General features: G+C 37.6%; 1 protein-coding gene across 1 annotated transcript in view; it reads left to right on the forward strand.

Annotated features, from left to right (window-relative positions):
* The window catches only part of AP4E1 (adaptor related protein complex 4 subunit epsilon 1), a 59,893-nt gene extending 37,180 nt beyond the window's left edge, over nucleotides 1–22,713 (forward strand). The window contains exons 15-21 of the mRNA XM_032417191.1: nucleotides 197–311; nucleotides 3,700–3,823; nucleotides 6,870–7,128; nucleotides 10,458–11,018; nucleotides 14,115–14,305; nucleotides 15,832–15,989; nucleotides 17,040–22,713. Coding sequence (XP_032273082.1) covers nucleotides 197–311; nucleotides 3,700–3,823; nucleotides 6,870–7,128; nucleotides 10,458–11,018; nucleotides 14,115–14,305; nucleotides 15,832–15,989; nucleotides 17,040–17,200 — 1,569 coding nt within the window. The 3' untranslated portion in view covers nucleotides 17,201–22,713. The remainder of the gene's footprint in view (nucleotides 1–196; nucleotides 312–3,699; nucleotides 3,824–6,869; nucleotides 7,129–10,457; nucleotides 11,019–14,114; nucleotides 14,306–15,831; nucleotides 15,990–17,039) is intronic.

Below are 22,713 nucleotides of genomic sequence, written 5' to 3' on the forward strand. Positions count from 1 at the left end.
AGCTAACTGTGAATATAGATGTTTTAGAAAGGTAGAGAGTTTGGTAGCACTTGGTAGCACTTTTAGAATTGAAGTTCAGTTTTACCCTTAAAAATTATTTTTGGGACATATGGATTAAAATTAGTTATGTGAGTATACAGTTTATTGTTTAGGGTAAATTTTTTTAATTTCTAATTTTTGCTTCACTTTAATACAGGTAGATGCTTCTTTATCTTTTCTGGATGGTTTTGTGGCCGAAGAACTTAGTCAGGGGGCAGCACCTTACAAACCTCACCACCAACGGCAGGAGGAAAAGCTTTCTCAGGAAAAAGGTAATTTTTCATGGGTCTGTAACAAGCTAAATTGTAGGGACATCATTTTTTTAACGCAATTGACATTATAGTCATGTAATATAAATAACTGAGGATGTTTACTTTTATCATCTCTCTTTAAATCTGCTTGTGACTTGTTTACCCTGGTTAGGTCTTTGGATACCCAGAAAAAAGAAGTTAGCCCAGAGATATTTCCCAAAGTCATAGGCTCCATATACATAAGCGCCTAAGATAGCCATTCTGGAATTTTGAAAGAACTCGAAGGTGGAATTATCATGTTGGGTCGCTGTGCTAGACAGAGGGCTGATAGTTAGTCACATGAGCGTATCTATAGAAAAGTTTGAAAAAAATATCTGGTCACCATGGACTTGTGAGTTTCATTTTCATTCTGAGCAGTCTTATATAAACTGTTAGAATGCTTCCTCCAACAAAATATCTGATCAGTGAAGTTAGAAACAGCTAAGAAAAGAAAGAATAACTTTATATTTCAGAAGTATAGCCTGTCAGGGAAAGATGCCTGTCATGATTTTGGTAAAGAGGAAATCACCGAGATGTTTGGATGATGGATGGGAAGTACGCATATGAATAAAGAGAGACCACTAAATATTCCCTTTGTAGGAGTTCAGAATGGTAATACTGAGAAGTTCAATGCTGAAAGCTCTTTTTCTCCCCATTTATCATCTAATGATTTTGTTGAGTACTTTCCAGGCTCTGTGGTAAGCATATGAGTACAATTAACTGGTTGATCTTAAAATGACACCGAAAAAGTATAAGTTGCAGTTCAGCCATCTACTTCCTTCTCCTGACTCTTTCTGCATACTGTTATTTTCCTCCTGCTCCCTACACACACATGAACTCTTACATGTCTAGTTAACTTTTAAAAAAATCTTTGACCCTTCCAGTCATTCACCTCTGTAAAGATCTTGGGAAATTTTCACTGAAGAATGAAAATAATGTGGTTTGAAGTTCATTCTCAGCCTCGAGCCTTTCCAGACCTTCCTTAGATGACAGCGCTTAATTCTGTTGTCTCAGGTTTGGAATTGTATCTGTCTCCAGATGCTGTCCCCTTCTATGTCTAGTTTTTTTTCTCTCCACTCTTAAACTCTGCCTCTGATTTTGAATTCTTTCTGCTCTTTGCTTAAACTATATCTTTACTTGATCTTTGGCTTAAACTCTCTTTTTTTACTTGTTCATAGGAAACATTTCTTGAGCTCTTCACTGCTACTTTGTTAACACAGAGGCTTGATAACTGTCACAGATGCTATTAAAAAGAGGTCAAAATGGGACAGAAAGTTAAACTACATGATTGAAAAGCTTAAAATGGGAGGATTTTCTAGTTGAAAAGGTCCTTGGAAGGATTTAGAGAAGTGATTTCTTTTTTTTTTATTATGTTCAATTAGCCAGCATTGTAGTACATCATTAGTATTTGATGTAGTGTTCAATGATTCATTAGTTGCATATAACACCCAGTGCTCATCACCACACGTGCCCTCCTTAATAACCACCACCCTTCTATAATCCTCAGTTTGGTTCCTGGAGTCCACATCTCTCATGGTTTGTCTCCCTCTCTGATTTCTTCCCATTCAGTTTTCCCTCCCTTCCCCTGTGGTCCTCTGCACTATTCCTTATGTTCCACATATGAGTGAAATCATATGATAATTGTCTTTAAAGAAGTGATTTCCAAACATGATTATGAATTAGAATCACAGAAGTTTTAAAAAATGATACAAATTTTTGAGCCCTACTCCTGTATCTTTTGCTTCTGAATCTCTGAAAGCTTGGCCGTATGTGGGAAATTCTACAAAGTCATCTTGATCCTGGTTATCAGATCAGCATTTGGAAACTGCTGATTTAGCCTGAACCCTTCACTTTATAGACAGAGAAGTTAAGGTCTAGTTCATGTACCCAGTTAATACCTGATGTATATCAAGAACTCAGTTCTCCTGGTTATTAATTAGCCTATTATTTTTTTTCTACTGCACATTGATTTCTCATCTATATCATTCTTTTAGATATAGAATTTATTTATTCTATCCTAAACTAATTTATTTAGTTCTTTTTGGATTAGGTGCTGTTTCCTTTGGAGGAGACAGTATAATAGAATACTTGAGAGTGAAGCTCTAGAACCAGGGTATCTGCTTTCTTATCTGGCTCTATCATTTTTCCTATTTTTGTAATCTTTGGTAAGTTCATGGTAAACTGCCACAGTTTCTCTTTTGTAAAATGAAGATAATAATTAGAGAAGTTCACATTTATATTTTATAAGGCACTTTTTATGATTTAAGAAGGTCCTTTGTATTAAAATCCAGATAGTCCAAAAAGATAAAAATATGCCAGTTAGGATTAGGTATAGCTACATAGCATATTAGAAAACAAATAAATAAAATGTGTCCTTATACAAGGCAGAAAATTACTGCTCTTTCCCATTAAAGAAATTTCAGAAATAGGCAACCTAGGATTGATGATGGCTTCATGAATGTAAAGGAGGAAGGGAGAGAAGAAAGATGTTTTTTCTTCCAGGAAGATTCCTCCCAGAAGTTGTGCACAGAATGTGTACATAATTTCATTGGCCAGAACTCAAGCACATGGCAGAGGAGTCTGGAAATGTCATTTCTTTTCTGGGTGGCCATGTACCTAGCTAAGAAGCAAGAGTTCTATTACTTAAAAGAGGAGAATGGATATTGGCATCTGCTCTACCACAATAACAATATGAATTTTTATAGCTCTTGATTGAATTCATTTGGGTATACAGATTGAAAGGAATCTGAACCTGAGTAAACCTTATTCTTTTGCAGTAAGGGAAATTTCACATTGAAGGCTCCATTAGTCCATTCAGTATAGGAATGTGCCTAAGAGCATTTTGTTAAGCAAAAACACGGTTGTCTCTTCATTCATAGCTCATTAAACATTTTTGTCTGGGAGCAGCAACTTTTCAGTGACCTGGTTTATCAGTTATCTTTCCTAATTGGATGTTCCTTTAGCTTCTAAGGGAGGTGAAAAGATAAAAGTGAAGTATCATTTGTCTTTGATCAACTAATGGCATGTAGACGGTAGTCGACATTCAATAAATCATAGCTACTTTATTACTATTACTGTAATTATTTGATTAGATCATCTCCAGAGTCCCTTCCAGCTTAAAAATTGTCATTGGAGGGGTGTCTGGCCAGCTCAGTTGGTGGAGCATGCGACTCTTCATCTCGGGGTTGTAGGTTTGAGCCCCATGTTGGGTGTAGAGATTACTTACAAAAATAAAATAAAAAATAAAAAATGTCATTGGATTCTAACCTTTATATCAGTAGTGAATGGTACCTTTGATAATTCCTGCTTTTCCCTCCTAACTTTTACTTTGTTTTAAATATGAACTTCTGTTATTGTTTTAAAATTCTAGTTCTCAATTTTGAACCATATGGACTCTCCTTTTCTTCATCTGGCTTCACTGGACGACAGTCTCCTGCTGGCATTTCTCTTGGTTCAGATATATCTGGGAATAGTGCAGAGACCGGGCTGAAAGAGTAAGTTCCTTTCTTATTAAAATCGAGAACATAGGAGTATTTAAATGTCTTTAAATGTAGTAGCATCCCTGAAAGCTGAATTCTGCATGGGCTGTTTATTGCTTTCAAGGTATTGATGTTGTACAAGAGAACTTGTAAGAGAGCTTGCTTACTTCCAAGACAGCATAATGTATATAGACTTTACACATAATAATGATGTGTGTGTTATTACTGTGTATTGTGTGTATGTATGTGTATGTATGTATGTTTTATGTGTGTTATACACACATTTATACATACATTTGTACATATATATATACACACATATGTATACACATACATTTTTTAAAGAAGTATGTGAGAATTTTTATATACAGGTGAATATTCAGCATATCATTCTACATTCCTCATAATCTTCTACAACCATTTCATTGGAAGATTGACAGTACAGAGATGAACATAAAATAAGATGACTGACTTCATTTAAGTAAGCTGTATACTTTGCTCAAAATGCTTCCAGAGCTTTTTTCTTGCCACCGTGAAAATTGATGATACAGTTGTCTAAATGTCTTATATGGAGCGAAATCTTCAGTCTTTTTAGGTAGATTTTGATTTTGGAAATATAAGTTAATTTTAGAAACGTGATTAAGTTAAAAAGTGAGATAATATATATAAAGGGCCTCATAAAATCCAGTGCATAGTAAGTGATTGATACATGGTAGCTGCTACTATTAATACTAATTGTCATTGCCATCATTATCAATATCCAAAAGCTGAGTTAACCAAATGAAATTAGTGATCACTCTGGATAATTTTGGTTATTGATGTGATGTAAAGTAATGAAAATGGCTTCCTTGTTTGTGAAGGAGCTTCTAAAAGAGTTAAAAAAAACTTTTAAAAAATTTTTATTTTAATTCCAGTGTAGTTAACATGCAGTGTTACATTAGTTTTCGCTGTACAATATAGTGATTCAACAGTTCCATATATTATTCAGTGCCTATTAAAAAATGTTTTGAGTAGTGGCAGCTTTGTTGGAATAAATGTAATAAAATCTCAAAGGTGGCAACTTTGAAAGATGACAGTTGAATTTTGAGTCCTCATATGTTCATTATGGAGTCAGTCACTTTATTTTATGTTGATCTTTGCATTTGTCAGTCTTCCAGCATGATGGTTGGAAGAAGTATTTACCAGAAGACTGACACATAGATTATAAGGAATATAGGATGATATACTGAATGAAATTCTCTTTCTTAGCCTTTTTTCCTGCTCTGTTGACACCCTTTTCTTTCCCAGACATTTAATTTTGGTATTCCAAGTATGGGGAACAGATATGATTTGTGAGCATTTGAATGTAGAGGTGATAGCAATTAAGTGCCCCAAACAGAACAGTGGGACAAGGGAAGGAGAGGACAGGAACCCTCTAAACCCAGGGAGGAAACTTAGTCTCTTTTACCTGCACAACAGGTGACAGCATCTGTTTGTTTAGTACTGAACTGAGATCTGGGGGGCTTGACAATCCTTGTAAATCCTATACATATACATGTACTACTCTGAGAGAAATGACATTTGGCAGAGCTGCTAAGGAATAGTACATATGCTGTGTTACCATGAAATGCAACATGAGGGATGAATATAAAATTTCTTTCCAAAGAGGACCACAGCTTACACATGATTTCAGAATTGGGAACCTATGTGGTAATTGACAAGGCAAATCAGTTTTAGAGAGCAGACAGCCACTCTTCTGCAGTCTCTAGCTAAAGTTGAGAATAAAGTAGTAGCAAGCCCAATTTAGAATTTCTTACCTTAGGCCCTATTTGGGGGCTATCTCAAAAGGGAATTCCTAGAGCTGAATTAAAGTGAGTTACAGAATTTACATCTGTGTTTGAATGATCTGATTAAAAACAATACAAAGGTATGCCATGTAAAATCACGAATTATATTATTGTCAAAACCCAGGCAAAGATGATTCATGTTTAAAAAAATTCTTTTACAATACATTTCATATCATAAAGAGGCATATTTTGTGTTCTTACTTTTCCTGCTTTTTTTTAAAAAATATTTTATTTATATATTTGACAGAGATAGCGAGAGCAGGAACACAAGCAGGGGGAGCGAGAGAGGGAGAAGCAGGCTTCCTGCCAAGCAGGGAGCCCGATGCGGGGCTTGATCCCAGGACCCTGGGATCATGACCTGAGCTGAAGGCAGATGCTTAACAACTGAGCCACCCAGGCGCCCCTATTTTTCCTGCTTTTTAGGCTGCTGATATGTAATCCATGACAGAGAGAATTTGTGTTAATAGTTGGCATGTATGCGGATGAAATATGCCAGAAAAATCTTTAAAGTAGGTTGAAGCTCCTTTTAGGCGTATTTTTCCTCTCCTTTCCTATTTTGCCTGTTGTTGTGGTTTGGATTCCCTGGGAAGTACATTCCATGATGGATTTAGTATGCAGAATATAAAGGAGTGCCCTTGTGACTACCACCTGTGGAAAGAAGGAGAAAAAGCAGATTTGGGCAGAGAGAGAAGTTAAGATGCAATGCAGTCTAACAGCAGTCTCTGCTGACCCCATGGGGAGCTCGGAAGTTAGAGTGGCCCTTCAGAGTTGTCCTGAGTTGGGTCCACATGGGTGACCAGGACTCTCTGCTTCTGTTCATCAGTCACTCACTGGGTGTGGGCTGCCCAGGGAGGGGGCGATGTGTCCCTCTACAGCTGAGGCAATCCCAGGGAGGGCTTAATACGAAAACTGTATGTATGTATGTATGTATGTATTTGAGAGAAAGAGGAGTGAGAGAGTGTGAGCAGGGGGTTGGGGGCAGAGGCAGAGGGAAAGAATCCCAAGCAGGCTCCATGCCCAGTGCAGAACCTGATGCAGGGCTGGATCTCACAACCCTGAGACCATGACCTGAGCCGAAATCAAGACTTGGACGCCTAACCGACTGAGCTGCCCAGGCATCCCTGAAAGCTGTTTTTAAGAGGCCATGGCAATGATGTGTTTTTAAAAAATGCCTCAAGAAAGTAACTCTTCAGCAGTTATTTAAGTTGACTTGATTTCATTCTTAATCTCTTTAGGACAAATAGCTTGAAGCTGGAAGGTATAAAGAAACTGTGGGGGAAAGAGGGTTATCTTCCCAAGAAGGAAGGCAAAACTGGGGATGAAACTGAAGCTCCGCCCATTCCTCAGGAGAGTATAATAATGGAGACTGTAGACCAAACTATAATAAAAAAAGACCAGTGTCAAGTCCTTATCCAGTCTAAAGAGGAGAAAGAAAAGCAGCTGCTGGCATCATCATTATTTGTTGGGCTAGGATCAGAAAGTACAATCAATTTGGTAAGTAGTCCATTATATTCCTCTGGGAATCTGTGTCCCTGTCTTGTACAAAAAAACTGGCTCTTTGAAGGTTCTTGGCTTCCATACACATGGTGGAAAATGGCTTCCCCGTCTCCAGAGCCACCAGTGACACACTTTTTTATATTCCTGAAAGAGAAATTCTAATTGGCTTAGCTTGAGTCAGGTGTTTTTTTTGTAGTCCAGTCAGCTGGGGCAAGGGTCAGGGTCCAAATAAAGTTACAAATATGACCACAGGTATTACTCCCATGGGTGGATAGGACAGTTCTCAGTGGGAAGGGGGCTTGATGGAAGTATTGGCGATAACAGTAGTTTAACAATATTGATATGTCTATGGAAAAAGTACTTCTCAAAATGGTATTTTAAATAGTAAAGAATAGGAATCAGTTTAGATGTCTAATAGTAGGAGAATGGGTCCATAAATTATATTAGCTCAGAATATTACTCAGCCATTAAAAATGATAAATACTGCATTGTAAAATAAAAAAATACATGTGATATATTAAGCAAAAAGGCAGAATATAAAGTTTTATTTGTACTCTGTTTATAATTGTTAAGATAAAAGTGTATTGAGACTGAAAGGAATTACACAAAATGAAAATTACACTCAGGCATTATGATTATGATGATTTTCAAAACTTTTTATGTTGATATATTATCATAGTAAAAGAATGAAAAATTGGAGTGAAGGGCAGGTGCTATTTTGAGCATCTGAGAATTCTGTGTAATTTTCCATTTGGTGGACTGATGGACCTTCCTGGTACAGAACTGTGATTAGAGCTACATTTTTGTCAGTTTTACATCATTCCAGTTCTTTCTTCCTTCTCCCTTGGTGGGATTTTCCCTCCATCCCTATACTCTTTGCCTTTTTCTCTCTCTTTTCTAGACCCCATTTCTATCAGACTTGATATTCCCTCCTAAGGAAAAAAAATTTCAATCTAGATGTATTAATAAGTAATGGATCTTAATGCTGTTTCAGCATTTGCATTTCAGCAGCAAAGTGACTTATCTTGGGTCTTTAAGGTGTTCCAGCTGGCTGTGGTAAGGGTACCCGTGAATGCCCTGGCACCGTAGGGCAAGTTCTCAGTGGTCAGAGTGCACCCAGGCTTGTGGAGCCATGATTTGTGAATCCCATGGCTGGTGTTGAAGGATTCCTGTCCTCTCAACAAAGTGCAAAGCTTTCAGTTAAACAGTCTTTCTCAAGAGAACATTCGGTGTGACAAATTAATTGTCAGGTGTTTTTTTTGTTTTTGTTTTTGTTTTTTTTTGTTTTTTCTTTTTTTTGTGGTGGGCTTGATATCAGAAGTGTAATTCCATTTAAGGTATACTAGATCCTTTTTGGGTTAATTTTTTTTAATGTAATTCACTGTAAGGATCAAGGCTTTTTCCCCCATCTTTGCCTTCTACTTTATCTTCATTTTTATTTTTTTAAGTTTTTATTTAAATTCTAGTAAGTTAACCTACAGTGTAATATTAATATGTTTCAGGTGTAGAATTTAGTGATTTAATACTTATACAACACCTGGTGCTCATCACTACAAGTGCCCTCCTTAATCCCCATCATCTATTTAACCCATCCCCTCATGCCCTTCCCCTCTGGTAACCCTCAGTTTGTTCCCTATAGTTAAGAGTCTGTTTCTTGGTTTTCCTTTCTCTTTTACCTTCATTTTTAAAAGTTATTTTCTCTGAAGCCTAGGTTGACTGTTTCTTTTCTTTAAATATTTTAACAAAGATGTCACTCTAGTGTCTTATGGCTTGTGTAGCTTCTGATTAACAGGAGATTAGACAGTACAGAAGAAAAAAATTATTAAGCTTGAAGACAAAGTATCAAAAGTACCCAAAATGAAACACAGGAAAAAGAAAACAAAAAACAAATGAAAACACTCAGAGCATCAGTGACCTGAGGAGCAATACTGAACAGTCTAATATATGTCTAATTCAAGTCCCACAGCTACTTGAAAATGGAAGTCCTTCACCCACCCACTCGTTGTCATTTTTGTGTTAATAAAATTTTAGTTCTTTGATGACTTCTGAATCGAAAGATAGGAGACAAACTCATCTGCCGAGAGTTGGAAGAGGTATTGGGACTTGAGGGTGTGAGAGGGTATGGAAGAGAAACTAGAATTTGGGTTAACTAGAATCCTGTGAATGGCAGCCACACCGCCCCAAGGAGGATGGAGACATGGATTTAGAGTAGTGCCAATCTGCACTGATTCTACATAGGACTTTGGAGGGCAAGGGGGAACTGTGAGCCATCACTGCATGCTTACGCAGATTTGCAGACCTTTCCCCAGGAGTGTTGGTTCAAAGATGGCAAATTTGCCATTCCCATTTCCTGAGTCTGTAGGAAACATCACTAGTCACTGATAAGAGTTCTTGCCTGCTGTGTGTGTCAGCCACTGCCAGTTGGTTCTTGAAGTAAAATCAGTTTTTCTTATCTGTTTATTGACTTGTGGGCCATGAAATCGTGGTTATTGTAGACTACCAAACCAGAGTTTGAGCCATCCCTGTATTTGAAGGTATTTTCTCTTCTATAGGACAACTCTGGAAACTCAAAAAATGGCTAGGTTTCTCACTGTTTTTATCTTACTTTATTTTTTAAATTTTACTGCTTTTTATTTTTTTTTTAAATTTTATTTATTTATTTGACAAAAAGAGAGAGTACAAGCAGGGGGAGTGGCAGGTAAGGGAGTGGGAGAAACAGGCTCCCCACTGAGCAGGGAGCTTGGTGTAGGGCTTGATCCCAGGAATCTGGGATCATGACCTGAGCTGAAGGATTAATCAACTGAGACACCCAAGCGCCCTATTTTTTTTTTTTTAGAGAGAGTGCACGCAAGCAGTGGGGGAGGGATAGTGAAAGTGGGAGAGAATCTCAAGCAGACTCTGCGCTCAGCACAGAGCCGATGCGGGGCTCAATTTCATGACCCCAAGATTATAACCCGAGCCAAAATCAAGATTCAGACGCCCAACCAACTGAGCCATCCAGGTGCCCCTCACTGTTTTAATTTGTTCAATTCTATATTCTAGCAATTCTGAATTTGAACAAGTTTTTAGAATTGTTCACAAATGACTTTTTGACTTTCTTTTTTTTATTTTATGTGTTTTTAATGAGAAATAAGATTTAGCTAATAGTTCAAAATGAGGTAGCTGTCAGAATTTTAGGGCTTAACATTTTATTCATCTCTGATTCTTTTGTTAATCTATGCCTTATAGTTAGACTTTAACAAGTTAGTAAAATGCTCATTTGAAATTATAGAAAAAGGTTTAAAACTCATGACTGGTGGAATTATCGTTATGTTTTATTTTTGCAGCTAGGAAAGGCAGATACCGTATCTCACAAATTCAGAAGGAAGTCAAAAGTTAAGGAAACCAAAAGTGGAGAAACAACCGGTGCTCATAATATGACCTGTTCTTACTTTAGTTCTTCGTCAAATGCAACTTATGAAGATGATTATTATTTGGATACTTTGCAGGATAGAGGAGACAAAGAATTAAATAAACTTTCTCTCAACTCTGAACTTTTGGATTCTGAGTCACTCACAGAGCTGCCCTCAGTTGAGAAACTCTCCAATTGCAAGCTGTCTTCATCACCTTCTTTGTTTACTGATAACAGCATGGAAGGTTTTCAGCCTTCTCAGTCCACTGCACCCTCAGTTGCTAATGAAACCTCTTTAGCTTCTTCTTTGCTGGAAGAAACTTCTGAACACATGTATTCAGATCTTGTGGAGGTCTGTCATAATGAAACCATATCATTGTCTTCTTACAAAATTTGGAAAGATGATTGTTTATTCATGGTCTGGTCAGTTTCTAGTAAGAGTGGTTTGGAATTGGAAAGTGCTGACTTAGAAATTGCTCCAGCAGAAAATTTCAAGGTAAGACAATGAATGGTTCCTTATTTCTGCCTTAAATAGACAATGCTTACTTAGTGTTTCTGTTGTTCGATCTTCTGATGGTTTCTTCCACATCCTTTTCTCTTTAGTAAAAAAAAAACCCCAAAGGTGTGACAGGTTTTTTTTTTTTTTAATTTTGAGAGGGATGAATTATTCAAAAGAGACAAGGAAACAAAGATTTTCCAACTGTATTGGGGAAGGCCATAAATATAAAGCAAGTATTGATAGAGCACAGTAGTTAAAAAGGTAGGCTCTTGACTCAGAATGCTTGGCTTTGAATCTTGCTTCTGCTACTTATTAGGTGTGTTACATGGTCAGGTTATGTAACTTTGAGTTTCCTCACATTTAAAATGAAGATATTAATAGCATCTGCCTGTTACTGTGAGGAGAAAATGAGTTAATATCTGTAAAATGCTTACAGCAGTACTTGGCACATGGTAAGTGTTATTGTGTTTTATTTTCAGTGTGTATTTTATGGTTTTTTGCCCTCTTTAAATGTCTCATTCATTCTTGTTATAAACACTGAGACAAAGTTCTCAGTTTAACAAAGCAGAACGTCAAGGAGTAAGAATATTGAGGGATAAATGTGTATACTGTCTGCTGCCTTTTTCTTTCATTGATTTATTATTCTATACGGAGTGCTTGGGCATCAATTGTATTTCTTCCCTAGCTCTAAGAGATTGCCATTGTGATTTCTGGAAATATGTTTAATTACATTTTTATATGGATGTCCTTGGTGGAGTTATAATGAGATTTGACCAGTAGATCAGTTATTCCACAAGACTGACCGAATTTCTTCTATGGGCGAAAATGTGTTGAATGGAATATTGCCAGAACTGCTGACCAGGGCAGAAGTTCCTGACTCTAGATGGGCATTAAGATCACCAGTGGAACTTAAAAAAAAATAAAATAGAGTCCGGTCTCAAAATGGAGGTAAAACCGCCGCCCCGTCACCCCCAGCCAGACTCCGGCCGTTGCTACTGGCGCCAGGAGGAGGGGGCCATGATGCAAAGGAACCAGAGTAGTTGAGAAAACCGTTTATTGGTGGTTTGAGCTTTGAAACTACAGATGACAGTTTAAGAGAACATTTTGAAAAATGGGGTACACTTACAGATTGTGTGGTGATGAGAGATCCCCAAAAAAACCTTCCAGGGGTTTTGGTTTTGTGACTTACTCTTGTGTTGAAGAGGTGGATGCAGCAATGTGCGCCCGACCACACAAGGTTGATGGGTGTGTAGTGGAACCAAGGAGAGCTGTTTCTAGAGAGGATTCCGTAAAGCCTGGTGCGCGTCTCACAGTGAAGAACATTTTTGTTGGTATTAAAGAAGATACAGAAGAATATAATTTGAGAGACTACTTTGCAAAGTATGGCAACATTGAAACCATAGAAGTTATGGAAGACAGGCAGAGTGGAAAAAAGAGAGGATTTGCTTTTGTAACTTGATGATCATGATACAGTTGATAAAATTGTTCAGAAATACCGCACTATTAATGGGCATAATTGTGAAGTGAAAAAGGCCCTTTCTAAACAAGAAGTGTAGTCGGCTGGATCACAAAGAGGTCATGGAGGGTGGATCTGGCAACTTCATGGGTCGTGGAGGAAACTTTGGAAGTGGTGGAAACTTTGGTGGAAGAGGCGGCTCTGGTGGTGGAGGTGGTGACAGCAGAGGTAGTTGTAGAGGAGGTGAGGGTGGATATAAGGGATTTGGAGGTGATGGTCGCAACCATGGTGGTGGTCCTGGTTATAGCAGTAGAGGAGGCAATGGTGGTGGTGGACCAGGATATGGACACCAAGGAGGCGGGTATGGAGGTGGTGGTGCAGTATATGATGGTTACAATGAAGGAGGAAGTTTTGGAGGTGGTAACTGGTGGTGGTGGGAACTATAATGATTTTGGATATTATAGTGAACAACAGCAATCAAATTATGGACCCACGAAGGGGGGCAGTTTTGGTGGAAGAAGCTCGGGCAGTCCCTATGGTGGTGGTTATGGATCTGGTGGTAGAAGTGGTGGATATGGTAGCAGAAGGTTCTAAAAAAATTTCAGAAGAAAAGGGCTACAGTTCTTAGCAGGAGAGAGAGTGAGGAGTTGTCAGGAAAGCTGCAGGTTACTTTGAGACAGTTGTCCCAAATGCATTAGAGGAACTGTAAAAATCAGCCACAGAAGGAACGACGATCCATAGTCAGAAAAGTTACTGCAGCTTAAACAGGAAACCCTTCTTGTTCAGGACTGTCATAGCCACAGTTTGCAAAAAGTGCAGCTATTGATTAATGCAATGTAGTGTCAGTTAGATGTACATTCCTGAGGTCTTTTATCTGTTGTAGCTTTGTCTTTTTCTTTGTCTTTTCATTACATCAGCTATATTGCCCTGTAAATTGTGGTAGTGATACCAGGCATAAAAAATTAAGGAATTTTTAAAAACAAAACAAAATCCAGTCCTATTGCTTGGGCTCTACCCCCATAGCTTGAGTAAGGGTGTAGATTGAAAAGGGAAGGCACGTGTGTGTCTGTGTGTGTGTACTTTTTTTTTTTTAACTCCCGTAGCATTTTTTTTTATAAATTTAATTTTTTTAAGGTTTTATTTATTTATCTGACAGAGAGGGAGAGAGCACAAGCAGGGGGAGGGGCAGAGGGAGAGAGAGAGAAGTAGACTTCCTGCTGAGCAGGGAGCCCTACTCCAGGCTTGATCCCAGGACCCTGGGATCATGACCTGAGCCGGAGGCAGACGCTTAACCAACTGAGCCACCGAGGCACCCCAACTCTCCTAGCTTTAAACATCTGGTGCTAGCCAGGATTGAGAACCAAAAGATACAAGTTAAATAATTTTCATATTGTTGTTGCTAAATTTTACAGAGATTTTCACTACAATTTGTTACATAACTTTTTCCTGTATACTATTTCTTCATTATCTGTGCTAGTGAATTTTTCTCAAGTGAAGTTGTCATTTTCATAATGTGGTTTGTTTTTAATATCTTACGATAGTGTGTTTTTGTACCACTTCAATAAAATAGAAAATTGGTATTCATATGATAGTCTGTATTGATCCTTCTTCAGTACTTTTATTACTTTTATTTACAGATCACTGAGCAACCTGGATGCTCCTTGCCTATAATAGAAGCAGAAAGCATCAAAACCTTTCAATATAGCGTGCAGATGGAGAAACCTTTTACAGAAGGGAATCTTTCTGGTTTTATAAATTATCAGATGATGGATACTCATTCTGTTCAGCTTGAATTTTCTGTAAACTTATCACTATTAGATTTCATTAGGTAAATATTTTCTGGAAAGTTAATTCAAGTTATTCATTCATTCAGCAAATATTTATTAGGCCTTTTCTCTGGACAGAAACACTGTGTTAGGTGCTGGGGAGTATAATGATTCAAAACTAGATACAGTCCCTACCTTTAGGGAATGTTCAGTCTAGGTAAGAGACATTGAACAATCACATGAATTTATGTATAATTTTGAATTGTGCTGTGAAGAGAAAGTAAATGGTACAAAGCAATTACAATATGGGACCTGATTTAGGTTGGGGTTGATTAGTAATCTTGGAAAACCTCTGAGAGAAAGTAATATTAAAGTGTAATGTTTAAGCTGAAATAACTTCAGAGATTCTGCCTGGCTTTTTTTTAAAAAGCTTTTAAAGTTTCATTTATATTTCATTTATTTAATTAATTATTTCATAAAATCTGTTTATTAAGCTTTAGAGATCTGTAAGAAAATTACTCAAGGTTATTAAACTTTTATTAGAGTTATAGTCAGTATTTAGCATTATACTAGACACTGTGCAGTGTTACCAGAATAATTGAAGACAACATCTTCACTCTTCTGCTTTCATTTAGTTTTATGGATATATTGTACTGTATTAAAACATTTTTTAAAATGAAGGCTGCCTGAACCAAGAATGCAGAATGCTAGTGAATATCTATAAAATTTTTTTAACCTTCACACATTCATTTGCGTTACACTGCTGTAATTTTTGCCTACTCTTTAAAATCTTTTAGTAAGAACGTGTCTCTCTGTCAAAGAATATATTTCTGCCTGTGGTGCTGTTATAAGATAGAATCCAGCCTTCTAAAAACTTACACTGTAAAGGTATATCCCGTGGTGAGCATTAGTGACCTGAAGAAGCGCAATATATGCAATAAACAGTTCTTCTGTGTGTATTAATAAAATCCTATGTATCTTTAAAAAATAATTTTCCTAATTATAAAGTAAGTGCGTAATTATTATAAAAATTCAAATGCTATAGAAAATATAAGTAGAATATAAAAGTTCCTTATAATTCTACCCCCAGAGACCCAGTGTTCCACTATTTGATCTTCAGTCTCATGAACCATTTTCAAAAATACATTTGTTAAAGTCCTTTCCTTGGTCTAATTTACATAAGGTGCTAGATCTTTGTATTCATACTCTTATACATGATGTTGATAGTGTCGTCTTATCCCCAAATCCAAAGTAGACATGAAAGAAAGTTTTATATTTTGAATGATTCATGAAATTACTTGGTAAAATTTTACTAAATGACTAATACTCAGACAAAGAGAGAACTGAGTGATTTATTGAAAAGACATTTACACTTTAATAACATCTTTTTTGAGAAGTATTTTCATCAGTTTGGAGGTTGATGGTAAGCATTCTAATCATAGTTAATTTAAAAACATGAATGTTGCGGGACCCAGATTTACAATGATTATGTTCTATTCCCATGAGTCATTTGAAATGTATTTGTTTGTTTGTTTAGAATTAATTTCATTCTTTTGGACATAAATCTAATTTTAAAAATTATTTTCAGGCCATTAAAAATCTCAACTGAAAACTTTGGCAAACTCTGGTTATCCTTCGCAAATGATGTGAAGCAAAATGTAAAAGTGTCAGAATCTCAAGCTGCTCTGCCTTCTGCCCTAAAGACCCTGCAACAGAAACTAAGACTTCATGTTGTTGAAATTATAGGTTCGTAGAGTTACGAAAAGGCAATCTTGTGTTTATAGGGGCTTGCTCACAGAACATAAATCAAGTTTTAAGTCATTGCAGTTAATTCTCTGGTTAATTGGTTTCATGAGTATCGGATTTCTTAGAGCTGTATTTCCTGTTATGAGTACCTTTCAAATGAGTTGTTCAGACATTGTTAAATAATTTTTTTGTATGGTAAAGTATACATAACAGAAGTTTCCATTTTAACCAATTTTAAGTGTACGGTTCATTGACATTAAGGACATCCTTAATTGTACAGCCATTGCCGCCACCACTTCGAGAACTTTTTTCTCCTCTTTAGCTAAAACTCTGTGCCCTTTAAACACTAACTTGTCATTCCCCTCCCTCTCTACCTCCTGGCGACCACCATTGTTATTTCTGTGTCTATGAATTCAACCACTTTAGGTGTCTCATATAAATGGAATCATGCAATATTTGTCCCTTTGTGACTGGCTTATTTCACTTAGCCTAATGTCTTCAAGGTTCATTCATGTAGCATGTGTCAAAATTTCTTTTCTTTTTAAGCCTGAATACTATTCATTGTATGAATGTACCACATTTTGTTTATCCATTCATCTGTTGATGGACACATGGGTTGCTTACCCCTTTTATCTATTAGGAATAATGCCGCTGTGAGTGTGAGTGTACAAATAATCTGTGTTCAAGTCCCTGCTTTCAGTTCTTTTGGTTATATAATTCTATATTTAATTTTTGAAGAAACTGCCATATAATTTTCCATAGCATCTGTACCATTTACATTCCCACCGGCAGTGCACAGAGGTTCTAATTTCTCCACATCCTCACCAACTGTTGTTATACATACACGTGTGTGTGTGTGTGTGTATGACATATATGTATATCTTATATATATGAGTAGGAATTCATTGTGGATTTAACTTGCATTTCCTTACTGATCAGTGATGTTGAATATCTTTTTACGGGCCTGTTGGCCATTTGTATATTTTCTTTGGAGAAATGTCTATTTAAGTCCTTTTGTCTTAAAGATTTTTAATTTTTGCTTTGTTGTAGGCAATGAAGGGCTTTTGGCCTGTCAGCTACTGCCATCCATCCCCTGCTTGCTGCATTTTCGAGTTCATGGTGATGTATTAGCCCTGTGGTTCAGATCCTCCTGCTCTACTCTTCCTGACTGTTTACTGTATCAGTGTCAAAAGGTGATGGAGGGATCCTAGCAGAAGCTCTGCTTATATTTTACTCCATCAGAATAAATGGTTTACATAAATAAACTTACTTACCAAAGTAAAAACTCTTGGTACTTCTAGTGAAAATGGGGATTATTATAAGCTGTGGTTCTATGTGTTTTCTTTATGAATCCTGATCAAGAAAGATCCCCAAGGAACTGTATCCTTAACCTTTTACTCAGGATTGTACAGTACATTTGGGTCCCCAAAAAAGTGACCTAAACTAATGTTATAAACTGCTAATGATTTATATGTCACTTAGTGTAGAGGGACTGAAAATATTTATTTTGTTATAAATTTTATAGCAAATTTACTCTAGTGCTAGCTGATTTGTAGTAAAGTGCAAGTCTCAGTTCTCTGCGTTAATGGAGGGGAGACAGACATGGCATTGATAATCCCAAACCTAATTCATATTTGGCTTTGGAATGCAGTGTAAGCTTTTTGATAGGCAAGTCATTACTTTCAATTATGTTTTGCTTAGATCAGTATTGAACTAAGTTGGCACAGCACACACTAACAGTTCAGGAGATCCATGAGCATGCTGGATACTGGGGGGATTCAATCTGTGATAAAGTTTTTATTATAGATAACTGGTTACACATGCTTGTAGATAATTTGGCTACAAAATTTGTTTTCCCACTTGCATTTATTTTTAAAATTCAAAGTGAATCACTGTATTCTTATTTTAAAAACCCAGAGCCATTTACAAAATATTGTCGTGTGGAAACACAACCTATAAGAGCACACAGATATAAAAGGACTTTTTAGTTATGGTGAATATCTTAGTTACCATTTAGGTCCATTTAGGTCCTTTTGACAAACTAAATTTTGTGAGTATAAATGGCAAAGCCATCTTATCTTTCCTGGCTTTTGAATCCACTAGGACTCAGTGGATACAACCAAAGCAGTGACTGCTTAAGTATACCATACAGGTTCTTCAGCAAAATATCTCATTTTTATGTTGTAGTTTTGCTTTTATGGCCTCTGTCAGAACTCTTGTCAGTAAAAGAGGTTAAGCCTAATATGAATGATGGACCACGATCTTGAGATTGTACATTAAAGTTAAAAACTGAAATAGTATTTTATAAAATCTTATGGTGCTGTGGAAAATATTCATTATTTCACTTTTTCTGACACTTCACCATGGAGACTGTTCTGGTAATATAGTTTTAAGTCATTGCAGTTAATTCTCTGGTTAATTGGTACTGTTTGTCACCCAGGTGTGGAATTCTGGTTTAAATTATCTCACTAATCATAGCTGATGAAGATACTAAGGGGATTCCCCGGAGCTGAGATTTCATTAGTTTTTCGTGTCTAGTGTTTTCCTCCCTAAAAACTAAAGCACTGTTTTTAAAAATTAATTTTAAGGTTATTCATTTTTAAAAAGTTAACACCTTGTTAATTTTATGCTTTTAAAAACATGCAGTAAAACCTTGCTACAAGAGCAATGGTAAGTGACTGGAATTTCCTGCCTAGGTTTCTCTTTTTGAGTAGAAGATCAGATTCATCTTCAGGTTCCCAGCAGTGTCATAGTGAAGGGAATGAGCTCTCTCTGGGGTGTGGCGGACACTGGTGGCTAGACTTATCAGCTTCTTTTTTATTTCTACCTCTGTCAACAAAGCCCCCCTGATTCTGCTCTTACTCTGACAAAGAAATAGGACGTACCGTCTCACTTTGTAGAGGAATGCAGTGTATGGCAAAGGAGGTGCTCTCATTTTTTTCTGTCCTCCTGTGTGCTTACGTGATCACCAAGGCTGGGTTGAGTACAGAGCAGTGGGTGCAAGGTGCCCAGCAAGCAGACGGACAACCACCTGGGAGAGATTACAGTGAACTACGGTGCTGCTTGGCTGCAGGGCTGTTCATGAGTGGCAGCACCAGTTGTCGTGAAAGATGTGGCTTGGCCAACAGAGTTGTCTAAGGGTGGGACACGTGTAATGGTAGGTCAGGGTGGGGGGCATCATTTTGGCCTGCCAAAGGGAACTTAGTGCCACTTTTGTTCTTTCTGAACTCACTAAATGGAAAGTAGGGTGACAGAGGTTCCACAGAAATGATTAGTAGAATGTTTACAATGTTTATATTTTTATGGTTTTAAAAACAGTAGGAAAGAGTAAATAGTAAAGAACTTCAGAGCAGTATATATTCTGCCTAAATTAATTCAATGTTTTAAATTCTAAATCAGGCATCACCAACCTTTTTTGCATTGCCGGAGCTATGACTATAAAGTAGGGAGAATGATTTTTGTGGGTAGGTGATCACGTGAAGGGGCAGCATCTGGAGTAAGAGCTATGGTGGGGATGCTCAGCTGTGTGAGAATGTGGCAAGGGTGAATCGGGGTGGGGGGGGGCGGCGGATACAGGGCAGACAGCAAAGCTTTAAGAGCAGGTAAATGAAGAAGGATCAGGCTCCCGCCAGAGTAGTCCCTGTGGAGGCGGGCAGATCAGGCTCAGGGGAAAGTGGGCCCCAAGTAAGGGTCCTGAAAATGCTGCAGATGGAAGCTGAGCAGTTAACCAAGTGCCAGTGTGCCAAGCATGCCAAGCACAGCATGTTCTCTGCAGAGGGGCATTATTTTAAACAGTAACCTACTAGCCTCTACCAAAACAGTTGTGCTGAAAATGCAGTATTGCATTTTTTCCTTTTATTTCATGTCAGTAATATTATAAAATACTGAGCTCTTTGTCTTCTTTTTTATGGATAAATGTGGTCTTTGTCTCATGGTTGTGAGCCACTGAAAGTGCACTGAACCTATTCACATATCTTTAAGGTGTTTTGCTCTGTTAAAATTTTAGGAGGGAAAATGCAAGTGAGAATGACAGCCTAATAGGCATTAATTACCTTATTTTGGAGTTGGATTCTGTAATTGGAAAAAATTCAGTTAAACATGTAATAAATACAAAATGATCTATACTGTTCTTTGGTCTGTGTATTTTTTATTATCTAAATAGCTGAGTAATAAGTAAATCCTATTCAGTAATTTGATAGGGTTAGTGAAAAAGAATAGAAGCAACTGGAATGGGATGAAAAGAGTAATTTAAACTCATTACAGTCCCAAAGAATGTGGTCTAATTGGTTAAAAGTAAAGATATTGCTGTTTCTCTGTGATGTTCAAAGAGAATTTTGTGGGCTTCAGACAGCTTAGAATGTGGATTGATCCTCAGGTGCATGTCCATGTCGCCTGCATTCATTCTAGCCTGACTAGAGCATTCAAAGCAGTGTTGTGTTTCTGTGATGCCCTCTCCTTACAGCCACCAGAAGATGCAAGAAACACAGTAAGTCAGATGGTGACTTAGTGATCAAAGACTCTGAGTCTTCTGGCCATCTCTGCATGTGTATCCTAAACACAAAGCTAGATCAAATGTGTCATTAAATCTCACCGATTTATGCCTGCTATTGGCTATAATGTATAGCAGACAAATTCTGAGACTTGCAGCCCCATCTTTGGGGCATTGAAGGTAAAGGAGATTTAAATGCACCACACCCACTGCAGTAATTGAAAAGAAGGGGCTCTTGAAGGGAGGGGGTGGGTGTGCTGCTGCCAAATGGGCCAGGATTAATGATTGTATGAAAGTTACTTGTTTATATGTGTGCATAATGAGACTATGAACTTTATATGGTTAAGGACCATGTGTATAGTTTATGTTCCCTTTGTCTAATACATAATAGGCACTCAATAATAGGGGCTCAGCTTACTGAATGAATGACTAAAAATACTTGTCCCCTCAAAATAAGTAATCTGAGACCAGGTAGTATCCAGGGATTGATTTTAGCAATCCCGTGGCTCTCCGAGAAGTAAAGAAAAGTGATCTGATGTACTTTACATATAGATACAAGTCAGCAGAAAGGGATTCTGGTGAAACCAGCTTGTGCCAATTTCTGCCTTGTGGGAGAGAGGAAGCATGAGTGCTTGATGGGACCTTTACTGGCCTGAAAGCTAAGTCCTACGAGAAGGCGCCATGCCATTTAAGAAATCTCTCTGCAAAAACAGTGTGATTACAGATATTATGACTTGGAGGAGGACTTTTCTGCATTATGGCAGATGTCCATGAAGTTGTATTGATATAAAAGAACTTGTTCTAGGACAGAAAGCAGTGGACATTTGATCAGTGAAGCTAAAGATAGGTAGCTAATGAATATGATAAGGCAGATTTACCAGCTAAGTTAGCATTGCCTGTTTCTTTAGAAGGGTGAGCACTGTGATAATGGGAGGGACAACTATACATTAACAAGGCCGACAGCATCAGGAAAGTTGGAGAAGAACAGGTCTTCTGAATAAGCAGCAGGAAACAGAATTACTTAAAAGGAAACGTGTTTTCATATGCATCACCTGGGAAACTTCATGGTAGGTGCCTGGATCCAAGATAGGAAGGTACCCAAAAGATGGGTCCAGAGAACCCTGAGAACTTAGAATGTGGCCTGGATACAGGGAAGACAGACCTGGTCAGGGAGAAAAGATGGATGATGTCAAACAGCATGAGTTTCCTGGAGCATCTGTAATGCTGAAAATATCGTGAGTTCTTTTAAGTGGTTGCAGTTAGATTGTGGGCTTCTTTCCAAGAAAGGAATCAATTTCTTTTAGTTATTTTAAACTATTTTCCTAAGTGGATGAGTATTTTTCATTCCCCAGAACATATTGTCAATGCCACTAAATAGCTGACCTTAGGAAGTTCTTCCCTGATGTGGTCTGGCAGGACATGTGCCAAGTGAGCAGAGACTAGACCCCAGAGATTTTTTGTATTTCAGTGAGGGAAAAGTACTTGGAAATCTGTTTGCACGTCTCCATCCCTTATATTGTGTGACAAGTAGAAAGTAACAAAGGCGAGGTGTGATATATTCTGAGGGGAAGGGTTTGGTCTGAATTGCCACTATATAATTTAATGAAGTTAAGGGCAAAACCAGTGAGTGGAACAAGCCGGTCCCCACTGATGATCAAGGTGTAAGACTTGATAGATCAAGGTTAAGAATTTATTTTTTCATCTTAGTTGACTGATAAATAGTAGCTGGGGTTAAGTAGAGGAGTTATTGTGAGCTATGGGAAAAATAAAATGATTTGGACCCAAATATTGGACCAGTCTTTATCTAGAGAAGTGATAAGGGTCTTTTGTTATTCATAAGGAGCTGTTTTGAGCAGACCTGATTTTATGCTAATGAAGTGACTCAGAGTGGTGTGCCTACAGACCATCAGGATGGGGTTGGTCACCAGAAAGACCCAAGTGATTAGAGGGATGGAACTTTCAGCCCTGCTCACCTACCTTTGGGAAGGGAAAAGGGAGGGGCAGGGTGGTTGGAGATTAAGCTCTCTATATAAAAACTCTGGAATAGGATTGATGAACTTCCCATGTTGGTGATGCACCCCAGTTCCATGGGGACAGAAGTTCCCATGCTCAGGACCCTTTCAGACCTTGCCCTGTATACCTCTTCATTTGGCAGTTCTTGAAAGGTGGCCAGTCAGAATTGAGATGTGTTTCAAGTATAAAGTGGAGATATGTTTGAAGTATAAACATTGGATT

Source organism: Phoca vitulina, unplaced genomic scaffold (genome assembly GCF_004348235.1).
Source record: "Phoca vitulina isolate PV1807 unplaced genomic scaffold, GSC_HSeal_1.0 scaffold20, whole genome shotgun sequence".
NCBI lineage: Eukaryota > Metazoa > Chordata > Mammalia > Carnivora > Phocidae > Phoca > Phoca vitulina.